The following is a 14,230-nucleotide window of genomic DNA, read 5'->3' on the forward strand; positions in this document are numbered from 1 at the left end:
GTGATGTGAGATACTTGAGGACAGAAAAAATAAAATCTATATTTGCTGTATTAATTGAAATATGACAATAAATTAACATTCATCCAGGAAAGTTCTATGCAAATGAACCAGAAATAACATGTAAAACAAAGCAAATCATTACATCTCAGTGGGAGCAAAACTCCTTTCTGAAAAGATTCCAGGAGATATTTCTAACTATATGAACCCACTAAATAGTTTCTAATTCCCAACTGGAAGAAACCACCAAAATAGCTAATTATGCTGAACCTGAAATAAATGTCCAGTGACAGTGGAATTATGACCTTTATTTCCTTGGCATTCCAAACAATGTCAGTCACTAATGAGGGCTGCTGGGAGTAACTCAGCATCTAGACTCACAGTTTGCAAAGGTGGCCCCAGGCAAGTTCTAAATAATGATTGCCAGTAGTACAGAGGAAAAGTTTACTCAAAATATCTCACAGTGCAGGTTGGTGGGAGAGTTAATATGGGGAGCTTTAGGACTGGATGGGATAAATGATAGCCTATCAGGTTTCTCACAGAGACTCTTTCTAAAGATAGTACAGTAGATACTCACAACCATTTTTCTCTTCATCCTGTCAGGAACAGTCTGAATGTTGTTCAGACATCCAGTCCTCACGTAAGGTCATGAACTATAAAAGGTGAGTCTTCCTACCAAATATAGTTTTATAACTACTTGGATCAAGTAAAATCCTGCTTGAGTTCTCTGAAATCATCGTGGTAATCTCATTTTCAAGAGAATTCTACTGGTAGCAGTGGAAACCTGTCATACTGGGGATCCCCAGTAGGGACTTGTTTAGAGGTCTTGTGGTTCTGCTAAGGATGTCTGAAGGATAAAATCTTCTCAGGATCACGGCTGAAAGCCAACATGGGACATGCATATAAGCAGAGGGAACTTGTACTGGTTGCTCATGACTTGTTCAGAGCTCTAATTTTATCATCCTTCCTATTCATTAGGACTCTTTGGCAGCAAGTAATAGAAAGGAATTTAGGCCAACTTAAGCTCAGATAAGGAGATGCTGCTGCTGCTGCTGCTGCTAAGTCGCTTCAGTCGTATCCAACTCTGTGCGACCCCATAGACGGCAGCTCACCAGGCTCCGCCGTCCCTAGGATTCTCCAGGCAAGAATACTGGAGTGGGTTGCCATTTCCTTCTCCAATGCATGAAAGGGAAAAGTGAAAGTGAAGTCGCTCAGTAGTGTCCGACTCTTAGCGACCCCATGGACTGTAGCCTACCAGGCTCCTCCGTCCATGGGATTTTCCAGGCAAGAGTACTGGAGTGGGGTGCCATTGCTTTCTCCGAGATAAGGAGATGACACCACCCTTATGGCAGAAAGCGAAGAGGAACTAAAGAGCCTCTTGATGAAAGGGAAAGAGGAGAGTGAAAAAGCTGGATTAAAACTCAACATTCAAAAAACTAAGGTCATGGCATCTGGTCCTATCACTTCATGGCAAATAGATGGGGAAACAATGGAAACAGTGACAGACTTTACTTTGCTCGGCTCCAAAATCACTGCAGATGGTAACTGCAACCATGAAATTAAAAGACTCTTGCACCTTGGAAGAAGAGCTATGACAAACCTAGACAGCATATAGAAAAGCAGAGACATCACTTTGCAGAGACAAAAGTCAGCATAGTCAAAGCTATGGTTTTTCCAGTAGTCATACATAGATGTGAGAGTTGGACCATAAAGAAAGCTGAGAACCAAAGAATTGATGCTTTCTAACTGTGGGGTTGGAGAAGACTCTTGAGAGTCCATCCCTTGGGTTGCAAGGAGATCAAACCGGATAATCCTAAAGGAAATCAGTCCTGAATATTCATTGGAAGAACAGATGCTGAAGCTGAAGCTCCAATACTTTGGCCACCTAATGTGTAGAACTGACTCATTGGAAAACACCCTGATGCTGGGAAACATTGAAGGTGGGAGGAGAAGGGGATGACAGAGGATGAGATGGTTGGATGGCATCACTAACTTGAGGGATATGAGTTTGAACAAGCTCTGGGAGTTGGTGATGGACAGAGAAGCCTGGCGTGCTGCAGTCCATGGGGTCACGAAGAGTCAGAGACAATAGTGACTGAACTGAACTGAAGCAAAAGGTAATTTATTAGAGGGATATTGGGATCTCACAGAACATAGGCAGGCTATATTATCAGACTTAGAACAAATGAGAACTAAGAGACCTCCAGAGGACAAGGAAGCAGGAAGCAGAATGATATCACAGCAGGCACCTTTGATCAAGGTCCTGTGACTCCATGAATAAACACCATACATATAAAATCACTCAAATTACCTGCTTTCTGTTCTAAGCCTAAGGTATCATATTGCTCAAAGTTAGGTCTCATGTCCACCCACTGGTAACACCTTGGCAGTGAGAGAAAGATCTGGTTCCTTTAGATTCCACCTAGATTTACTATTTTTACTCTTTCATCATACTACATACATTGTGGGCATGTATGTGTGTTCAGGGGAGGGGCATCTACCAAAGGAAACAGGCATTCTACAGTGAGAGAAATAAAAATATTGCCCCAAAAAAAGTGTAAAGAAAAAATGCCCCTATTATCTCTGTGACCATCACAATTAGTTGTTTCTGAGTGCTAAAAGTGAAGTACATATAGTCATAATTCCCACAAGCTGGTATTAACAAATAGGAGCAGTAAAGAACAAAATTTGCAATTCTATTCATGAAATAATAATAATGGTTTTCAAAGATCCTTTACAAGTCAAACAAGAAAGATAGGCTTCCTTGGTAAGCACTTTACCTAATTGACTAAATACAGTTGGCTAAATGCACCTGAATTCATGTAAGATTTCTGGCTATTTCAGACAACCTAGCTACAACCACCCTTGAAAGAGGAAAATCTATGGCTACTGTAGATATTCAAAAGAGTATGTCTTAGGCTTTCAAGATGATTTCAGAAGTGTATGACCCAATGGAATGATAACTGGATGAAATGTACACAACTTCCCAAGGTCACCATAGTCTGTCAAAGGGAACAATTTTTCTTATTTGGATACATAAATTCCAATGCTTTTGACAAAAGATCAAAACACAAAACACTCCAATTCCACCTTGCTCTTGAACTAAAATTCTTATAAATTCTACTGATGAGTATAAAATTAATAATTAAAATTACTATTTAAAATTGATAGTACAGAAAACAAGTATCAAAGAAAGAGTCAGGATTTCAGAGCATTTGAGAGACATATGGATCTATCACACAGTCCAACTAAACAGAGAAACAGAAGAGCCTTGAAATTGCAGGAGAGTCTCCACCTCCTACAATTCCTAACATAGTTCAGTGCTAATGATAGGCCTCTTTCTCAAAACTCCTTGTCATATATGCCATGGATGATGTTTTACTGTGCACTTGAAAAGGGGAACTGCATCCTTTAATGATCCATGAGCGTGAGAAAATGCTTATTTACAGAAATCATATCAGATGACATATGCAGCTATGTTCCTCCCTTCTAGTCTGAGCTTAAACATCTTTATCTGTGACACTTTCCCATAGGCTACAAAGACCAGGTTAGGTGTGTCTCCTATATGTCCCTACAGTGTCATGGCACTAACACCGCTGGATAATGCACCAGACTGTTTTACTCTCTGTGTCCATCCTTAGGGCAGAAATTGAGTTCTCTGTGTCACTCCACAGCACCAGCACAGGTAGGCACTCTGAAAATACTTGTGCAATAAATGCATGAATGTTTCCTTGTAAAAGTCAAACTCATACTTGATCCCACAATCTTTTTTCCCTCCTATTTATCAAAACTAGATATAAAGAAGCAAGAGCACAATAAGGATCTTATTCAAATGGACTTACTTTGACATTCACATTAATTTCAAATCAATCTCATCTTTTAGGGACAAGACTAGAGGATAACAGGCCACATCATATTTTTTAATTACAAAAACAAGACATGTGTTCAATGGATACAGTGAAGTGGGTCCCATGGTGAGTCTACTTTCACTCGGTAGGGCTTGACAGCTAGCACTAAATCTTTCCAAGGGTTTCAGTTTCATTTGGCCTCCTTTAGCCCCAGGAGTTTTTAACAGTACACATTTTCCACATGTAATTAAGTAATGGAGAGTGAGTTGTTATACATGACATTTAATTTTCGACAGTGGGGGAAGGTATGACAAGAGCCGCAGGAGAGATCATTAATCTCCTTGGATCCTTGCACTGCCAAATACAGCAATTCATTCTTCATCATATTAATACAGTGCTTCTCCTGTACTGAAATTGGAGTGCTTCTGTAGAGGAGATCATATGGAATAGGAAAACTCAGAATTGAATGTGTGGTATATAGTAAGCACCCACAGTGTAATATGCATCTAGATGATCTAGAGTAGAAACACTGAGTATACCACAGTCCAAATGTGCCACTGGGCACAATTACATGATTACAGTATTGTCTAGAATCTAATAATGTGCAGAGAAAAGGGCAAAAAGGATTATGTAAGTAAGTTGTGTTTGAAGGTGAAAGTGTTAGTCACTCAGTCGTGTCGGAAACCTTTGTGACCCCCATGGACTGTAGCCCACTGAGCTCCTCTGTCCATGGAATTCTCTAGGCAAGAATACTGGAATGGGTAGCCATTCCCTTCTTCAGAACTTCCCAACCCAAGGATGGAACCCAGGTCTCCTGCATTCCAGGTGGATTCTTTACCATCTGAGCCTCCAGGGAAGCCCATGTCATGTACACACAGTAGCAACTTGCCAGTTTTCCCTGATGACTCACAGACCCACTTTGTAAATTATAGATCAATTAGTGTATGAACAAAGGCAAGTGTTACGACAAGGACATGATTACACAAATGTATATCACTACAGACTAAAAGCCCTAGTTAATTAAAATGTTACCTACAGCATATTTTCACACCTTCCTGTAATTATTTTACTGCTACTCATTCTCCTAAACCTGTAGCCGGTTCCCATTCTTATCTCCCTTGTCAATATATTTGAAAAAGAATTACTCAGGTATAAAAGCCAAAATTTTCTGTATAGTGGAAATGCACAGGGAATCAACAATTTCAACAAAGGAAGGAAATACTGCCATACAGAAGCAATAATCAAAGAAATATAATTTATAAAGATTGGTTTTTTAAGTAACATTATATAACACAAAGCCTTCTCAGGTAGCACTAGTGGTAACGAACCCACCTGCCAATGCAGGAGATGTTAAGAGATGCAGGTTCAGTTCCTGGGTTGGGAAGATCCCCTGAAGAAGGAAAATAGCAACCCACTACAGTATTCTTGCCTGGGGAATTCCATGGAGAGAAGCCTGTAGCCATGGACTACCATCCATGGGTTCACAAAGAGTCGAACATGACTGAAGTGACTCAGCACACATATAACACAAAGCAAGTTATGCCATTTTTTAAAGAAAAGTATAGTTGTATCTGTTGTACTGAGATGATTTAAGTGCTAACCTCTTGAAACTTGGTAACAAATCAGTACTTAATTAATTGTTTCAGGATTTGGTTCCAAAATAGGCAAAACTATTCCTGTGACAATAGTCTAAAGGAGATAATACATAGGCAGAGGTTGAAAGATGTACCTAAATGAGGAATGAACTAGTCAATCAGCCCAAAGAAGCAAGGATGCCATATTGCTTAGCACCTAAAGGCACAGGTTACCACACGTGAATAGGATGCCAATCTATCAAGCTACCCCTATTAGTGATGTATACAGCTAATGAACAACAAAATTTTTTCATTTAGATTTTCTTTCTTAACGTCTTCAGTGTTTTACATTCTGGCCCTATTTAATATTACTTTGTAAAATGTATTATATTATATTGACATGAGAATTCATTCATGTTAATTAGATTTCTCTTTATATATTCCTCAATTAATGAGCATTCTACTCCTTGTTAGAATATCAGGTCATCATTTAAAAAAGAAGACAACAGAGAAGCAGCAGTAGCAGTCTAGCAACAGCAGACAGGGAACTAAAAGACATTTTAGGTAGGCTGTGTCCTCGTCTCTTATTCTAACATTTACTAGAAGTGGTTGTATATAATGTCCGTAGCTATCTCTTCCAGTGCTTAACCATTATGATGTTAATTAGAGCATTCTTCAACTGTGGATGTGATTCACTCAGCAAATAGTCAAGATTCTGGAATTAGACAACATATGTATGAGAAGCGGTTCTTTTTTTCCCTCCTCTTTCTCTCACCCTAACTACTACTTTCCTTCTCTTTTACCTCCATTCTGCCTCCCTCCCACGTTTTCTGCCATCACCACCATCACCTTCATCTCTATAGTAGCCATAAATGTTGAGTCCATATTGCCAGGCAATTTACATGTACTAACACATTAGACAATTTATGAAATAGCTCAGGAAACTGACCAAGCTCACAAAGCTGTGGAATCATGAGTGAATTTCAAGCCCAGGCTGAGTGAATTGATGATTTCTTTTTTTAATCACTAAGCCTGAGAGTTCAGTTTTGCTTTAGAAAAGAATTGATCACTTTGGATAAGCGTTCTTAGTCAAATGACTAGTTCCTTCCCTATAGAAACTGAAGCATTAATTAATTAATTAAATGCTGGCATGCAAATTACTAGATATGTATCTATTAAATCAAACAAAGGCTATGAGCAGAGGAACATCTTTCTTGCTTCAATTCAAGCTCCTTTTCCTTTAGACAGTCTAAAAGTAGATATAACAATAGCTTGTTCAGAATCATGCCCATGTCATTTTTCTCCTTACATAATTAGATACAGAAAATCTACTTCTTAAGTTGGGGAGAGGGACTAAACTATAAGGAGTTTTATACAACTAACTTACTATGATTGTTGCATTTGGAGATATATGATCTGGATTGCTCAGTGAGAGTTGAAAGGAAATTTATTCTATAAAGCTTTCTGAATCCCCACTATGTGCTAGACACAGTAATTTAATGACCATGCAAGAAGGGTTCATAGTTAGATGACGTATTCTGACTGTAGCTTGATATTTCTAAATTGCTTAAAATCATGTCCAGTAAATAAGTATTCAGTAGCATCCTCAATCACGCTTACACCATTAATTTGCTGAACAAATTTCTTCCTTGATTCTGATCCTTCTGAACAGTCTAAAATTGAAACTACCAGACACTAAATTGATGGGACTTTATTACTATTATTAAAATTTTACTCAGCTTTCTCTTCTGTCTTCTAAATAACTTCAAATCATTTAATCTTTCTTTCTTGAAGCAGGGGGTTCTATTTCCCAACTACTTAATTGCATTAAATGATTTCCTTTGGATCCTATTCAATTCTCTTTTTGTTCCCTTTAAAGTGGGATGAGCCAGCATGAGTAATAAAGGCCCCATAGATGACAAAGACATAACAATAATGTTAATCAGTAATAACATCCCTTGTGGCAGTGGCCATAAAGTGCCAAGCACTGATGTGCAGACGCTATTTAACGCTACGTAACATTTCATGTGATCCTCACACAGCTTTAAACAAAGTTTTCAAGCTTAAATGGCTTCAACTCTTTACTTGTATGGACTTCTATTGATGGGCACTTTAAATTTTTGAGTCGCAGACCTTTTCTCAAGTCTATTCATGTTTTCATCATCTAACTAAACCTCTGGCAATAGGAAGGGTAAAGGGACTGGTGTCTAACAGAGAACTTCAAGGTCAGTAAGCCAAAGGAGACTGTCATTACACAAATGGGGAGAAGGAAGGTTTCTCTCCCTAGATACAAAGGCAAAAAACCCTGGAAATCCAGAAAGTGCTAATGAACAGGATAAAAGGTCATTAATGTGGGACTTTTTCAGGACCAAAGCAGCTATGCCTGTGAGGCTGAAGTGATGGCATGGGAAGGAATATTTCAGTCATCTACACTAGTGTCCAAATCTAGGAATAAACAACCTCTTAATCTCAGCTGTCTTCTGGGAACAGATGGGTCTTACTAAAAAGTAACTACTGAGAAGGGGAAGAGTAATATTAATCATCACCATCATAAGGACAGGTAACATTTCTTCAAGCCTTTACTCTCTGCTTGACACTGTTATTTGTAATTTTCAAAATACCACAATGAATGAGGTAAGTGCTTTATAATCCCCAGTTTATAGATAGTAACTGAGGCCCAAAAGGCAAAGAAACAGAGTGATAGTTAACATACAGTTACATCCTCTAAAAATAATTCAGATTTATCTGTCATTTCAGTAAAATTACAGGGAATCAAACCTCATTCCATGTCTGATGCAGCAATGATGGCTCCCACCAATGAGGGGTCTCAATTCTGACTCACTTATGCCAAAAGGGCTCAGTCTGCTGGAAGATGAGGTGTGGGCAAATGTGGAGCCCCAAATGGACCACACGACTCCAACAACAGTAGAGCTCACATCTCCTCCCCTCTGTATTTCTCACCTGCCCTCTTAACATGAAGCTCCTAAAACTTCCATGGGTTCTTTTTTTTCCTGCCTATCCTTTGATGAAGGCATTAATGAGACAGCAAACGTAGCAAATGTACCAAATGATGGTGATGGGAGGATGATAAGCTAGAATGTTCTATTATATTTAAAAAGAGGATAATCAGATCAGGAAAGAATTTTTCAAAATAGAAACACAAATATAAGCCTCAACTACCAGTTCTATCATGTGAACTGTACATAACAAGAACACCTCAGAATCAAAGCAATCTATCCTTTTCTTGGGCTTCCATGGTGGCTCAGGTGGTAAAGAATCTGCCTGCAATTCAGGAGACCCGGTTTTGATCCCTGCATCGGGAAGATCTCCTGGAAAAGGCAATGGCTATCCACTTTAGTATTCTTGCTTGGAGAATTCTATGAGCAGAGGAACCTGGAAGGTTACAGTCCACGGTGTCACAAAGAGTTAGACATAAGACTTAGCACACATACTTTTCTTAAAGTGACAATTACAAAAGGAAAACATGTTTTTAGAACACAGTGATTGTTTTAAACAAACAAAAGATAAAATAGTATTACATATTTTATGTATAAGGTAAAATAATAACATCTCCAGAAGAGATCTTGAGTTTCAGGAAACCAGACACATCTGTCTTACCTGATGAAAACCAGCTTGACCTTTGGCGGGGCAGTCTTAATAATGGCAGATGCATTTTGGTGACTTCTTCCATAAAGAATCTGATTGTTTATCTGTGGTAAAAAAAATAAAATGCACTTGTGAAACTACAATGTATATATTTCATGGTATATATATATGTATATATATATATTTCATGAAATATATATATATGTATATATATATACATGAAATATATATATATACATATATATATGTATATATATATATACATATATATATATATGTATACAAGTATATGTGCATATACTTGGAATTAAACAATAAAGTTCCTTCATTCTTAAGTGGGTAGATGTAGGACTCTTTAATGCTAAAAATCTTGACATTCTTCATAGTACAGATTCAAACACTAATTCTAAGCAGCTACTGAAATCTTTTAAATTCAGAATTTTGGGGCTTTTTGCTAAACTTGACAGTAATAGTTGAGCTAGATGCAAAACTTTGTGATAGATATTTCATTTCCTACAGCTTTTCCAGACTCCTAAGAAATGCAGAAAACAGACCAAACTGTGGTATTCATCAGAGCTCTGGAGGGCCCATTAAACATGATTCTGTAAATGTGTCAAAGTTATCACATAGCATAAATTGTGTTACTCCAGAGGATGTAAATATTATATCCCCATTTTAAGTCAAATATTAGATCAACTGCACAGAATATTTTACAGGACCCAATGAATGAGACATCTGCTCTCATCCACGATGAGGTGGGATTTTTTAACTTGACTGAATTCATCTAAATACTATCTAAAAACATTTATATTCTAAATTTCTTCACTCCAGATTTTCCCATTGCTAAGCTATGATGACAGCTACAATCAATCTTTTATTTTATTTCAACCATTTGATAATAGCTCACACAGTTTTGGCTTTTTCTCTTTTGTCTCTTCAATAAGTAGTTAGTGATCTATGTCATATTGTCTCTATTTAACTGAGGCCTTGATACCTTTTACTATTTAAGGGATAGTATAGTATACTATATAAGGGATGGTAAAAAAAGGATTTATGCTTTCTGTAGTTAGCATCTAATTTGCCTGTCCTTGATGTAGCTGAACTGTTGCATTTGAAGACATTTGAAAAAGGTCTCATTTTTGTTCTAACAGCTGTTATGAAAAAGTATACAGAAATTAACACTTCAAAGGATGGAACAAAAATATAATATTTTTAACTACATAAAATGAAGCTCATCCATCACCTCAAAGTGGTAAAGCTGGGATTCATATGAAAGGCTGTTACAAAGACTAAACTCGAACCACTGCTTTATTATGTCTCTCATTTTGTCAGCTTTTGTTCTTCACCAAGATAATCAGTCTCCCAGAAAACTACTGATCACACTGTCATTTATACCTCTGTGTCTCAGTTTCTTCTTCTTTAAAACGAATCTAAGCATCTATTACATAAAACTATTGTGAGCATTAAATGAGATAATGTCTTTAAATTTTATTTACAGTAATCTTGATATCAAAAGGGTTTTTAACTTTTAAGCATTAAAACTACTCACCTTTTCTGTTAACGTGAAAGTCGCTCAGTAGTGTCCTACCCTTTGCACCCCATGGACTATATAGTCCATGGAATTCTCTAGGCCAGAAAAATGGAGTGGGTAGCCTTTCCTTTCTCCAGGGGATCTTCCCAACCCAGGGATCAAACCCAGGTCTCCCACATTGTAGGTGGATTCTTTACCAGCTGAGGTAAAAGGGAAGCCTAAGAATACTGGAGTGGGTAGCCTATCCCTTCTCCAGTGGATCTTCCTGACCCAGGAATTGAACCAGGGTCTCCTGCATTGCAGGTGGATTCTTTACCAACTGACTTATCAGGGATTAAGGTTTCTGTCTTTTTGATATGACATATTTTAAAAAATACCCAAACTCTGTATGGTACTCTAATGATGGATACATGCCACTATGGTGACTTAGTGGTAAAGAATTCGTCTGCCAATGCTGGAAATACAGGAGATATAGGTTTGATCCCTGGGTCAGGAAGATCCCCTGAAGGAGGAAATGGCTATGCACTCTAGTATTCTTGCCAGGATAATCCAATGGAGAGGATTGGATTCCACAGGATTAAAAAGAGTAGGATACAATTGAACGACTGAGCACTCAGCACATAGGACATACAAAGCCTTCCCTGGTGGCTCAGTGGTAAAGAATCCACCTGCCAATGCGGGAGCCTCAGGTTTGATCCCTAGTTCAGGAAAATGCTCTGGAGAAGGAAATGGCAACCCGCTCCAATATTCTTGTCTGGGAAATCCCATGGACAGAGGAGCTCGGAGGGCTATAGTTCATGGGGTCACAAAAGAGTTGGACGTGACTTAGCAACCAAACAACAACAACATAGAATGTACAACGCCCAGACTGAGCGCTAACAAACTATGAACTCTGAGTGATAACAACGGGTCAACGTAGGTTCATCAATTGTAATGTATGCACCACTCCAGAAGGGCATGTTGAGAATGAGGGCAGCTGTGCATGTGTGGGGAGATGGGTACACAGGAAATCTCTTTAATCTTCCTCTCAATTTGTCTGCTCTGAAAATATAAAAAAAATTTCTTTGAGTGCCGACCACCCATATAATATATTTTCTCCTAATACTTTCATGGTTTTATTTTCTTATATTTACATCTTCTTACCTAACTTACCTATTAGAAAAATAAATAAGTCATGTAGTCATTAACAGTAATGTGAAAAAGCATGGTTAATGACATAAAAAATATCCAAAATATATTAAATGACAAAGCCTGGCTACAACATAGTATGTCTAGCATGATCATCTTTTTTGCTAACTATATTTCTTAATCTCTTTAATGGATAGTGAACTGAAAATAAGAAAGTTCAAATCACAATTTTAAATTGAGATGATGCATGAAATACGCATGACCAGTGCCTGGCACTCTTCTACACTGTGTCTGTACTCTGCTTTCAGAACGTGTTTCCTAAACCATGACCTATGCAACATTCCTATCTTTGAACTCTGTGGCATGTGTGTGTGCTCAGTTGCTAAGTCATATCCAACTTTTTGTGGCCCCATGGACTGTAGCCCACCAGGCTCCTCTGTCCATGAGATTTCCCAGCAAGAATATTGGTGTGGGTTGCCATTTCCCTCTCCAAGGGATCTTCAAGACCCAGGAGGCGAACCCATGCCTTCTGCATTGGCAGGCAAGTTCTTTATCACTGAGCCACCAGAGAAGCCCAAATTCTATGACACTAGGTTTAAAAAAAATTTCTTTTATTACACTTGTACTGCACCCACATGGTAAAGCCAACCACTGTCAGGTAGAGAGCATCAGTGCAGGCACACAATAGTAATTGAACAGCACTAAACTCCAGTACTCTTGCCTGGGAAACCCCATGGACGGAGGAGCCTGGTAGGCTGCAGCCCATGGGGTCGCCAAGAGTCGGACACGACTGAGCGACTTCACTTTCACTTTTCACTTTCATGCACTGGAGGAGGAAATGGCAACCCACTCCAGTATGCTTGCCTGGAGAATCCCAGGGACAGAGGAGCCTGGTGGGCTGCCGTCTATGGGGTTGCACAGAGTCGGACACGACCGACTTGACTTAGCAGCAGCAGCAAACTCCTTGAGGGTAAGAACCTGCATCCTCCTCTATGTATTCCCCAGCTTTCACACATAGCTTGCATACAGTGGCGGCTCAATGAGGATGCACCGAATCACAGATTCCTGAGTGAAAGGAACACTTCCACTACTCAGCTGCTAGTATGCTGTCTCTGAGGTGGGCTCTAACCTTCAACACAATTGATGTTTAAAAAAAAATGTGTTTTTTTTTATTAGCAAAGGCTTGAGCAAATGGAAAATTGAGCTGTTTCATGTTTATGGACATGCCTTTTTTTAGTTGTGATTCTCCATTTTGATAGAACAGAACCCATGGCACTATTATTCTAAGAAGGAAAAATCACAGCCCAAACGAAGAAACCAAGTCATTAATTTTAATTTACCTAAGCGTAAATCTGAAGTTGTATGTCTTTCATGGTGCTGTTTCTGAATATTCAGAGGCCCTGGCAGTAGAACAGCAAGGCAGCTTGCTTGCTGGTGATGTTTTTCCAGTGCCAACAACTGTGGCATTTACTGCTAAGGCAGCTGCTCCCTGCCAATGTTCAGGGGCCTCTGGAGAGACTCTGCTACTCAGTGGAAAACTGGGAACAGAATGGGAAACTGAAGATAGAGCGAAACTTGATTTTACTGGATTAAATGTAAAAGGAAAATGCAGATCTTTGGATAAAAAAAATCCAAGACAAAGCCTCTTTTCTGGCTTCACAAATTACACATTAGCCGACCTCTGAGTTTCAGGAGAGGAAGATTTCTTTTGTGTTCTCTAGATCTTATTGTATAGAAAGCAACTTCACTATGTAAATAAAAGGCATACAGCTTCCAACAACATAAGTGACCTTTATATTTCCTTATCTCTAAGGAAACACATTTCAGAGAAAATTCAGTAAGTAATTAGAAAGAGTATGATGCATTTTATGCAAATTAACTTTAAGTTGTCACTTACCCTGTTTCTGAGAAGCTGCTGTTTTCTGTTGTTTATACAATAGATAAAGGGCATCTTCCAAGTATAGCGAGGACAGGAAAGAAAGCATTTTACACCTCCTGGAAGGTTTTCAGGTTAATTCTAATTATTAATAGCTACCAGTCACTGAGTACTTACTCTGTGCCAAATACTGCAATGCTCTTGATGCACAGGTTCGCAGTTAAATCTTAGAAGTTATGTACTTTGACCAGATGATGAAACTGGCATCCAAGAGCTTGATTTAAATATTAGTTGAAAACCTTGTATTCCTAAGGCACACCTAGAGGTCATATCATCTGTATGGTGCACATAAAACTCAGCTGATTTCTAAAGTCATCTTTGTAAAGGTGTCTATTAAGTAAAATCTGAGCTGGACACCTACCGTCTTTGGTCCTGGAATTTTGATATTCACAAGTTAGAATTGAATCTGCCTGCCAATTCAGGGGACATGGGTTCAATCCTTGGGTCAGGAAGATCCCCTGGAGGGGGAAATAGCAACCCACTCCAGTATTCTTACCTGGAGAATCCCATGGACGGAGGAGATTGATGGGATATAGTCCATGGGGGTGCAGAGAGTTGGACATGACAGCACACATGTGATACAGCGCAACACTAGTCAGAATCAAGCATT

At 38.7% G+C, this 14,230-nt stretch overlaps 1 protein-coding gene across 5 annotated transcripts in view; it reads right to left on the minus strand.

The window, feature by feature from the left end:
- Nucleotides 1-14,230, minus strand: part of PATJ (PATJ crumbs cell polarity complex component) — a 359,039-nt gene that overhangs the window by 132,380 nt on the left and 212,429 nt on the right. For all 5 annotated transcript variants that reach the window (XM_081486637.1, XM_081486635.1, XM_081486634.1 and 2 more), the window contains exon 29: nt 9,038-9,129. In XM_081486637.1, coding sequence (XP_081342763.1) covers nt 9,038-9,129 — 92 coding nt within the window. The remainder of the gene's footprint in view (nt 1-9,037; nt 9,130-14,230) is intronic.

The sequence above is a fragment of the Giraffa tippelskirchi genome, chromosome 5 (assembly GCF_054371585.1).
Source record: "Giraffa tippelskirchi isolate mGirTip1 chromosome 5, T2T-mGirTip1v1.2.pri, whole genome shotgun sequence".
Lineage (NCBI taxonomy): Eukaryota > Metazoa > Chordata > Mammalia > Artiodactyla > Giraffidae > Giraffa > Giraffa tippelskirchi.